General features: G+C 41.4%; 2 protein-coding genes across 3 annotated transcripts; one reads left to right on the top strand and one right to left on the bottom strand.

The window, feature by feature from the left end:
- Positions 1-843: 843 nt before the first annotated feature.
- spata18 (spermatogenesis associated 18) lies at positions 844-6,414 on the bottom strand. 2 transcript variants are annotated; one of them, XR_007112991.1, is made up of 12 exons: positions 5,344-6,414; positions 4,375-4,480; positions 4,176-4,291; positions 3,924-4,042; positions 3,729-3,824; positions 3,493-3,627; positions 3,162-3,393; positions 2,879-3,037; positions 2,605-2,780; positions 2,235-2,358; positions 1,948-2,147; positions 844-1,845 (listed from the first exon to the last, which is right to left on the bottom strand). XR_007112991.1 is itself a non-coding variant. In XM_047588090.1 (12 exons), the coding sequence occupies exons 1-12, from the start codon at positions 5,428-5,430 to the stop codon at positions 1,789-1,791; spliced, it is 1,482 nt and encodes a 493-aa protein (XP_047444046.1). In that variant the 5' UTR covers positions 5,431-6,414; the 3' UTR covers positions 844-1,788. The 2 variants fall into 2 exon arrangements, 1 of the variants encoding a protein (XP_047444046.1); XM_047588090.1 differs by having other exon boundaries at positions 2,073-2,147.
- A 104-nt stretch (positions 6,415-6,518) lies between these two features.
- Positions 6,519-10,527, top strand: sgcb (sarcoglycan, beta (dystrophin-associated glycoprotein)). Its single transcript, XM_047588091.1, has 6 exons — positions 6,519-6,673; positions 7,814-8,023; positions 8,151-8,336; positions 8,447-8,638; positions 9,037-9,168; positions 9,248-10,527. Exons 1-6 carry the CDS (start codon positions 6,659-6,661, stop codon positions 9,446-9,448), a joined length of 936 nt encoding a protein of 311 aa, XP_047444047.1. The 5' UTR covers positions 6,519-6,658; the 3' UTR covers positions 9,449-10,527.
- The last annotated feature ends 27 nt before the right edge of the window (positions 10,528-10,554 follow it).

Raw genomic sequence — 10,554 nt, forward strand, 5'->3', positions numbered from 1 at the left:
GGCAAATGACACACTGCCTTGAACTTTCTGTGGCTACAAACCATAGAAAGATGTTATCCGAGGTATGTCAGTTTTTGCATTCATGATATTTTGTTCTTAACAAAAACAGCAGCCTTATGCTAATCACCGAAGTCACAAGCTCAGCACGTAATATTTAACCAGCAGCATCAGTGCAGACAAAAATCATCATCTCCCAGGAAACAGCTGAGTCTTATCATCAGTGGATGAATTTGATTTCCATCTGATCAGATCGTCAAACTCCCTTTTTGTCAGTGAAATCTTTTCAGTTCTTTTTTTTTTTTTTCATTTTCCACAGAGATACACACAGTTCCAGACTACATAAAAAGTGAGAAGGAAGTATTTTGTTCTGCTCCTGTGTTACAGAGAGTAACGTCTCTTGTTAAATGTTGTTTCAAATGTTTCATATAAAGCGCTGTCTTTCGTGGCGGGCCAAATGTTTGACAGGACTTTGTAATGCAGTCACGGCCTGGTTTCTACCGCTTGGGCTCACTTCAATGATGGAGCAACAGCGCCCTCTACGGCTGAAACAGGGAAGGAGTTAAATTGTAATGAAGGAACATGGAAAATGAGGGGAATTTTCTGAGACCACTGTGGAAAAAAATACCACAGTGGTCATTTGAAAGCAGAAGACAGGGCATCATTCAAGTCAAGCGGGGGTTTCTTCAGATTTGTCCCTGCATGCATTTGCTTCTAATTGGCCTAACTTCATTGTACACTATGTATAAAGATTCATGTGTTGTATGTATTGCTTCACTGCTGGTTTGGTTGAAGAAAAAAGACATGAATAACAACAACAACAACAACAACAACAACAAAAAACAGTTGCAGGAAACTACAGACTTGCAGTTTATTCTTTAAAATGCAATCATAAAAGGCACAAACAGAAAAAGATTATCACACAAAAACAATTTTGAACAAAAATCAAATCACAATGAAACCCACTTAGATTCGTCATATTCATCATTCAAGCCATAAGGGCAAATCAGGTACAGTACAGTGGTACTGGATGCAAAATCAGCAGTTTTATGCATAACCCGGTTTATAAATGGGAAAAAATAAATAAAGTTAATTGTCACAGTGAATGTAACATTGCTACTGAAAAAAAAATGCACTAGTGGTCCTGATCTCATCAAAATTCATCAAACAATTTATTATTTGGAAAAATGTTACTTAAAAAAAATGTTTTAGAGCCAACTCATTTGTGTTGCAAATAAAAAAACAGTAACAGCACCAATAATAATGATAATAGGGGGAAAAAACAACAACACAGCAAACACTATATAATATTGATGAATATCTGTAATTCAAGTAGTGGAGGATATGAAGTTAGCACTGATCTTTAGCACCATAATGTCCCACAGCCAACACACCTGCTACACAGACTGTTGGTGAAAAATATAAAGATGGCTACTTGTTGAATGCGGTTCCTAATTTCAGATCTCACACTATGAAAGTGTGTACGTCTGATTCTTCTCTGGAATATGTCACTAAAATACTGTTAGTGTCTATCAAAATCAGAGTAAATATAATATACTTAAAAAAAAAAAAAAGGCTGTTAAGCTGCCAGGTTATTTCAGCTGCACCCATGACGTCCATGTCTATGAGTCTGAAATGTAAACTCCTTGGTTGGTAATGTAACTTCATTGGTCTCTTGGCGCAAGCTAAAGAATAACCATAATGCTGGAATCAGACTTAGCTTAGACTTTAATTCACACAGATGACAAACAGATGGAGATTGTTGCTTGTCTTTGACAGTGAGGACAGAGTTCACAGGAGACTAGCTGTGAGGCGCTGAGGAGACAGGCTTCTTTTGCTGTTAAATGCCTAAAAAAAAAAAAAAAAAGATGATGTTGTTGTTGTAATTCTTCTTCTGCAGTAAGTTCAAGTCCATCACACTATACTTGCATTGTGAAATACAATACGTACCCTTGGGACCATGAGTGTGCATGCATGTTATTAGGTGGAAAGAGTTAAATTAATCTACAGCATCACTCAGCGATAATGGGCTGACCAAAAAGACGGTTGGAGTGTTAAGTGTGATAGAGACTTACAAGACTGCGAGATGGACTGAGAGAGCGAGAGCGCACAGGGCTGACACTTCTGCTCCTGCTTTGGCTTCTACCCCACTGCAAAATAAGACCAGTACTCGTGTGAGCATTGGATGTGTTTTCAATGCTGGAATTAATTCAGATATTTTTTTAAAATATCAATACCACAGCGCCTCTTCTAGTCACGGCCTCGCCTTTCACTGTCACAGCAGTCCCTTCCATCAGTGCCGGCCACACATGGTACATCACCAGAGGAGCTGTGAACTCAGAGTCGTAGCTACGACGGTATCTAAGGGACAGACACAGGGACGGGAGAACAGTTGGACAGCTGTGAGCGTTCATCTGAGTGTTGAGGGTGACATCTACTGGTAGAGGCATTAATTGATAGGGGGACTGCATTTCAAAAAGTTACTTCAGTGATTGTTCTATGATGAAGCACGTAAACTTTAAATTAAACATCAGAGTTTTGCAGACAAATTCCTACTGGAAGAACTACAGAACAAAGCCTGGATGTTGCACTGTGCGTAGGACTGACTTGCTCTCATTGTATAGTTCTCCATCGCTTGCGAAGCCTACGTCAAGTGGCGGCTCCACAGTCTGCATAGCGAAGGCCACCCTGCACGTCTCCCTGATCAAGGGACTGATGAGGGCAAAGTCAACCTCTGGTGGGAACGAGATCCGAGGGTTGACATTCATGGCATTGATCACGTCCTGGAGAGATGAAACACAGTAATTAAATTTGACCCTCTCAGCATCAACTGGAAAACCAACTCATATTTTTTAATCAAAAATGCTGTATTTCATCCTACATTGACGCTGGTCTGAACATCATAGAGGTCCAGGTTTCTGACGATATAGTCCACGGCTGCATCCTCTAGACTCTCTGGTCCAAAGTGGGATGAAGATAGCGTCTTTCTCACTCGCAGCTTGAACTGACGATAAGCCAGTTTTGCTGTCTTGAAGGATTCCTAAAGAGAAAAGCAGGAAAGAAAACATATGTTTCCCTACAGCGGCCCAAATAAACAGGTTCGTCACTCGTGTTGTGGACACACTTGTGCTTTCTTTTAGCTGCTAGAACAGTCGGGGTCATACCACGACAGCGATGAAGATGATTTTCTGGACCATCTCCAAGTCATCAATGTATCGTCGAAGTAGGGTCTGGGCCTCGAGGCGCTCCACAGCGTACAGGTCACTGAATCGTGATACGAGGCGCGCGTGGCGTGAGGAGTTAGTGAGCTGAGCTCTGGTGGGGGACTCACTCCTCACAGGGCTGGAAGAGCGGCTGAGCCTGGGCAAAGGGCTAGGGGAGCGACTTCTCACCAACCTGAAACGGTAAACAGAAAGCACATTATTTATTTAGACACTAGTCTGTCAGTGTGTACGTATACAGTGTTTGTTGTGTTACGCGTTCCGCATGGCGTACCTCTCCTGCAGCATGGCCTTCTCCGTGCTCAGGTAAGACACTTCCTCTCTGAGCAAGCGAATCTGTCGCTCATAGTCATCAAGGGCATCCAGCTTCCTTTTATAAATCTCCACCTCTTCACGTGCGGATCGCAAACTGAAAACACAGGCGCACTTCACATCAGCTTCAGAGTTACACATATCGCATCATGTTCACAGCAGTTATATGCTACATCGGTATTTAACCATATCACCCACTCTGCTCTGAGTTGTAATATTTCATCTTCAGTGGCCAGCAGGGTGGTTGCCGATTTGCTCTTTGTGTCGTCCAGTTCCTTCTGAGCATCGATCAGTCTGTTGACACAAATCAGTAGTTGTATCAATTCCTGAATTCGCCAATTATCCTGACTACATCTCAACATGAGAAATGTGGGCCGATGTGGGCCGACTCACTCTGCTCTGACCGAATCCAGCTGTACCCTGGTGGAGCACAGCTGAGTCTCCATCTTCTGCATGTCACTCTCATGGGAGACGGAAAGCTCTCTGATCCTTCTTTCCTTTTCCACCGAGTCCTGACAGTTACAAATCATCACAGAATAACTGATGAACAATGAACAGAATATACGTACTCAATTACCTCAACTGGTTGGTGCATTATATGTTTAAGTTGAGTGTTACACTGGATGAACTCAATGACGATGTCACCTGGATGAGCTGCAGGCTGGTGTCATCGGTGACCGAGGGCCTCGCCATTGAGAAACAATTCCCCAGCCACGGTAACAGTCGTGTTTTGAGAGTGTCCACTCCAGCATAGTGTCCCCCTGATTCATGGCAGAAGAACAGACGTTTGATTGCTTGCAATTTAGGATCGCTCAAAGTTTTGTACTGCAAATGTGCCGGTTACCTTCAGCAGCTGTGAAGTTGAGGATGGCAAACAGTTGGCTCTGGATCTTGGCAGTGAGTTCAATCAGTTCACAACATCTGTTTAGATTCTGGTCACAGGAAATCACCTGGGAAAACATAAAGCATTTTTTTTTGATGATGTATTTTCAGATATAGCTAAATTCACTGGATGATGTTACAGTGATTGATTTTTCATGATAATCTTTCGCCCTGATCAAGTTGTTTCGACAGATAGATGAAGGCAGATTCAAGGACCAAAGAGTCATAGGCTATCCAAGAGAAACAACCGGTGTCATTGTTGCTAGCCCAGTTTTTTTGCAAGATATGACCACAAAAAATACACACAATACACACAAAATGTTTAACAGAATAAAATTACTCCCAGATATATCTGTACTCTAACATGAACATAATTCCTCCATTTGAGGTTTAGATAAATTACTGCTGTTCCGGTTTAGTCTCTTGGCGGATTACTACAGGAAGTAATGTGCCGTGAACTATCTTACAGGGTAGCAAAGGATCTTCGGAATAGTCCGACCGTCACCATGGCGACTGGCGTCCATAGTAACCAAACTCTACCAGGAAATCAATGTAATCTAAACAAGTGCATTCCTTCACTGTAATGTTTTAAACTATTTAATGTATTTCCAAAAGATTGTTTGACTGTTTTATTTACTATAGTGAAAAAAATAAAGGGGAAAAATATGACTTTTGTGGGACAACAAAATAAATAAATAAAAATAAAATAACCACCGACGGAGCTAAACAGAGCAATTTATGTTTTTTTTAGGAGAGGACGATGATGTTATCTGTAACCATAAACCCGTAAACTCAACCATAAAACGAGAACACCTTTAGCTACTAAATCAGATGATGATAACAACGGAACAGATAACAATAGGCGGGCTAAGCGCACTGATGAAGTGCTTTGGTCAGATTTAGGTCGATCATGACTTATTGATGAACTTACATGGTAGTCTTTGTGCCAGCTCTCCAGCTTGTCCTGCAAGACACTGAAGGAAGATGTATTGGTCAGTCTCCTTAAAGTGTCGGCCATGTCCGTTCACAGTAACCACTAATCCTCGGAGGTTTAAACTGCCCCAGGAGGAGGAGGAGGAGGGCAGCAGTCGGGTCTTTAATCTGCAGGGGAGTGCAGTTAAAGTTCCTGTCCTGGCAGCTTTCTCCACGGACGACGCAGATGCCAAGCACCGCCTTTTGCTGCGGTAACCAAGCGAGGGTACGAGTCGACAACCAAACCACACGGTGTTTTAAATAAATTACTCGTGTCAAAGTGTGTGCACGGCCCTGCAGCTCTCCTGTTATGTATGCGATTGTAATGTCATACTGTCAAACGAAACCACACGCCTGCAGAGGGGCTCAGAAGCGCATGAGCTGGTGTCTCTGTCTGTAAGTAGCAGTATTGCATTAGCAATATAAGATTTTATAATCTGTAGCAGGTAGTTATGCCCGGTGCTCTGGTAGCTGTTTGATTTGAATGGTTCACGTGCTTGCTGCTAAATGTCCCATGAGCCATGGAGGGAATCGAACTCGTGACCTAAAAGTAACAAAGCTGCATCTTTAACCTCCACATCCTTATAGATAATGATAATTTAACAGGTTCTTATGATGGGCCATTCATATGCATAAATATCAGTTACACATAATAATAATAACAAATACAGTATGATAATACCAAAAAGCAAACTATTGCAAGTAAGCGGGGTATGTTGTACACGTGTTGACTAGACATTAAAATGGGTATGTTCATGATGGAGAATGTGAAAACATAAAAGTTGTACATTTAGAACTGAGAGCTGAAATTAATATGCAAAATGTCACTATTACATTATCACTATCACTATTATTGTTGTTGCAATATTTGTTTTATTAGTTGTTGTTAATGGTGGGCAAGCAACCATTTATTAAAAAGAACGTTTTGTTTTGTGTATATAATCCCAGTTTACTGTGAGACTTGTGCTACGACCCGTTTCGGTTTTACTGATGGAAAAATTAATGGATGTTTTTCTATTTCAGGACCTTTCCGTCATTGGCTGCTTGAATTTGGAATGGACCATCTTAAGTTGTAATCGCAATGTCACCTTTTTGTACACGCAAAGACTAAATTAAAAGTGATACGTTTTCGATAATTCGTTTAAGTATAAGCAGTTTTCTTCGTAAGGCCAATACGGTGCACACAGCAGTTCAGAACCACAACCATTTGTTCGCCCTCAGCTGTGAAATGTGGTACGGTCCCTGTCAGTGCGAGCAGAAGAGGGAGGGTCAACATGGCGTCCGAACAGGTCCGTTATTTTCTGTATTTGTTGTTATTCTTGCATTCTGCTCCGTTGTTTTCATCATAACTATCAAGCGAGAACTGCTGTATGTCTGCGATGATATAAAATATGAAGTAAAAATAATGAGTGTAAACGTACTGGACGGGTTTTTTGTTCTGTGGTAATGGCAGTGTAATAAATAACGTTAGTGGCCTCCGTTTTGTTATAGGGAACTTAACGTTGGCGTTACATGGAAATAAAAAAAGAAAACTGCTGTTTAACAACTAACAATTTTGTCTTGTAAAAATAGCATTATACGCGGTACAACAATAAACAACAACGAAGCTCATCGTTAGCTGCTGCCAAGATGAGTGCAGTTTATTTTTAGTCACCGCCACAGACAGGCTGTCGCAGGGCATTTAACATTTACATTCCGAAACACAGACAGTGGATTAAGTTGGGACAAAAACTCCACAGCAAATGGAGATTTGGGAAGAAATCGACACAAATAGGAAAAAAAGCATGAAAGCAGTGCTGTGTAAAAGTATTTGACTCTTTCTGTCACCGATCAGTCACAAAATTAAAATCACTGACAGGAAAAGTAAATACTAAGATGTTACTTAGACATTTACATGTCTAAGTAACATCCACGTGGATGAATGCCAGGTCCGAAAGTTTCCCTGGCAGAACACTGAATTGTCACAAGATGGTTCAATGTTATTTACTTCTCCGGTCAGTGATTTTAATTTTGTCTAGATGGGTTGTACATTTTAGACCAGACCAGACCAGACACCCCAACCCCAATGACACTCTTTGATGACAGCAGCCATCCCCAGCAGGATACAATAACTAAAAAAAAAGCATGAAAACAAGTGGCCTCCAAATTCACTGCACCCCAAACTGATCAAGTATCTGTGGGACGATCCACAGAGGACCCGAAGACCCCCCACTAACAATATTGTGTTGCCAGACACCGCAGGACACTCTCAGAAGGTCCATGTCCATTCGCTGATCAGTCACAATTGTTTTGGAGGCACAAGGTGGACCTAGACAATGTTAGGAAGGTGGTCATAATGTTATGCATGGTTGGTGTAGGTTTCTCTAAGGAAATATTTCATCTTAAGGGATGTGTAAGTAAAATGAATGAATGATTATTGTTCTTGTTAGGAGAGCTCCAATGGGCCAGTGAAGAAGTCCATGAGAGAGAAGGCCATAGAGAGACGAGGTATCAACAAGGAACACAACAGTAACTTCAAAGCAGGCTATGTACCCATAGAAGAGGAGCGCCTTCATAAGACTGGGCTGAGGGGACGCAAGGGAAACATGGCTGTTTTCATCATCGTTCTCCTCTTCCTCCTCGCCTTAATCAACCTCATCGTGAGTACTTCAAACCTAACGGTTCTCCTATGTGGGTGGTCCTCATTGGCGCTCTTGATATTGTAACGAAAGCACTGTGATCGCTGTATGTTGATGACGACTCACATTGGATCCCACTGTCCCTCAGATCACTCTGGTCATATGGACAGTGATCCGCATCGGTCCGAACGGGTGCGACAGCATGGAGTTCCATGAGTCCGGCCTGCTGCGTTTCAAGCAGAAAGCAGACATGGGCATTGTTCACCCACTGCACAAGAGCACGGTAGGAGGCCGTAAAGACCAGGACCTAGTCTTTGTGGGCAACAACAACCCGGTAAGAAACACGACAGGACACATAAGTGAATACAGCAAAGGCAGAGCACATAGAAACAAAACAACCCACTGTGTGCACACTTCTAGAGCTCTTCACGTGTGTCGTTCCAGGTTGTGTTCCAGCAAGGCAACACTAAGCTGAGTGTAGAAAAGGACAAGACCTCGGTTGTCAGTGACGTGGGCATTTCCTTCACGGATCCTCGGACACAGACCACTTACTTCAGCACAGACTTTGAAAACCACGAGTTTCACTTGCCCAAAGGAGTCAAAGTCCTCAGTGTTAAAAAAGCGTCCACGGAACGGGTATGTGTATAATGGCTCAAACAAACAAGTAATTCATTTATTATGTCAGCATTTCATAACCTGTGCACGTTCTGCTAGGTGGTTTAGTTAAAGTGCAAGTTTCAAACCTGAATGTCTGAGGAGAGACGTGAAGTTTGTTCTTTAAGAGCGCCCCGGTCCAGCAGATCCAGAGAAGACCTGACAGAAAAGTACAGTGATAACAACAGTTTTAAGAAGATCTGTAACCCTGGTGCTTTTAACGAGGGCAAAGTTTTGAAATATATCACTGAAGTTCAGTGGAGAAAATGTATAGTGCGTTTGATTACCAGGGAGTTAACTTCTTTGTTATAGCCATTCTTTGAATGTTATTGCGCTGTCTTCAAACAGTTCTCATATCTTTGATCTGCTCTGATATCCAGATCACCAGCAGTGCAGCATCTGACCTGAACATCAAAGGAGACAAAAAGGCCATCATTCGTGGTAATGAGGGTGTGAACATCATGGGGCGGACTGTCGAATTCAAAATGGGCGGAGACATTGAGCTTAAGGCTGTAAGTGTAAAAATTGTCCTAAAGCTGTTCAAGATATGGAGTAAAAGATGAATGAGTTACAGATTGTTTATCTTTACAGGAGAACAGCATTGTCCTCAATGGGTCAGTCATGTTCAATGCTACGCACATCCCTAGCCACGCTGGAGATTTGTACTTCAGCGACAATTTTGCGAGGTACAAGCTCTGCATGTGTGAAGATGGGACTCTGTTCCGTGTGTTGGTGAAATTTATCAACATGGGCTGCCAGACATCAGATAATCCATGTGGAAAAGCTCTTTAGGACTGCAATGTTGAATTACTGTACATCTCCCTACGATCTGTCACCACTTAAGCCAGTGAAGCCACTTGCTCTTTTTGCTTAGTGTATAGTTGCAGACAATGGGGCAATCTTAATGCACATAATAATACCTCGACAGTTCACTTAGCAAATTCATTTTTTTTCATCATGTCTGTGCGAAACACAGACTGTGCTACAGATCATTGCCACTTGGCCAAAGATATTAACTGTAAGTAATTTCATTGCTCTGCAGATTTGCCACCTCTATCTAAAATGTACACATCAGTCCACATTACTTCTATATTTAAATGATGATACTGTGGTTTACACTGCCCATTGGTAGGCCATTTTTTCACGGTATTTATTTTTTGCCTTACCATCCAGTATTATTGATGCGCAAACCCTGAATGGGGCTTGCTTCGGATTTTATTCGCCGTTCATGTTTCTTGGCAGCTGTGTTTTTTCTCTGTCATATTAACTGACATATGTGAAACACTACATGGTGATGACGTCTGTAATAGTTGCAAGTGACATGCACAGAGTTAATTGGAGTAAATTGTAACATAGAGTACGTTCTAAGAACACCCAATAATGTAAAATAAAGTAGAGTAGATCTCTTTCTGCACATTTTTTGGGCTGTCCATCATGCACGTGCCAATGGATTTGCAAGGGATTATATATCATTTCATGCAAAAGCTTTTTTTTTTATGGAAACAATACAATATTGAAACAGAATGAAAGTGAACACTAAGTTATGCTACAGATAAATGCAAATGTTTTTAAATGTCAAGAGTTTAACTAATGAGTAACTTGAGGTGAAGCCTATGTATTGAGTGGTTTGAATTTTGTGCATTATGATATAAAAGGTTTGACTTGTACTTTGCTTTGGATTGTCTTGTCTGTTATATAAGAGTACTCATGTGGAGAACATTTCTAGTAGTCGTTCTCAGAGCACAGACTTGATGCCTGTGTGTTTTTGATCACTTAAATGAAAAACAAAAATGTCAACCTGCCTTATTTGAAAATCTGTCCAGCATTTCATTGCTATGTTTGTTTCAATAAAGAAACATGTTGCTACGTGAGACTTCTTATCTCAGTGTCGGTACATT

The sequence above is a fragment of the Mugil cephalus genome, chromosome 6 (genome assembly GCF_022458985.1).
Source record: "Mugil cephalus isolate CIBA_MC_2020 chromosome 6, CIBA_Mcephalus_1.1, whole genome shotgun sequence".
In the NCBI taxonomy this organism is placed as follows: Eukaryota; Metazoa; Chordata; class Actinopteri; order Mugiliformes; family Mugilidae; genus Mugil; species Mugil cephalus.

What these genes read in the sequence shown, in the direction of transcription:
- spata18 (XM_047588090.1), bottom strand. Translation starts at nt 5,430, where the DNA reads ATGGCCGACACTTTAAGGAGACTGACCAATACATCTTCCTTCAGTGTC. An exon ending in CAACTTCACAGCTGCTGAAG is followed by an intron (nt 4,292 to 4,374) that starts GTAACCGGCACA and finishes GCCATGAATCAG; the next exon opens with GGGGACACTATGCTGGAGTG. An exon ending in CTGGATTCGGTCAGAGCAGA is followed by an intron (nt 3,825 to 3,923) that starts GTGAGTCGGCCC and finishes TTGTGTCAACAG; the next exon opens with ACTGATCGATGCTCAGAAGG.
- sgcb (XM_047588091.1), top strand. An exon ending in TTGTGGGCAACAACAACCCG is followed by an intron (nt 8,337 to 8,446) that starts GTAAGAAACACG and finishes GTGTCGTTCCAG; the next exon opens with GTTGTGTTCCAGCAAGGCAA. An exon ending in GAGACATTGAGCTTAAGGCT is followed by an intron (nt 9,169 to 9,247) that starts GTAAGTGTAAAA and finishes TTATCTTTACAG; the next exon opens with GAGAACAGCATTGTCCTCAA.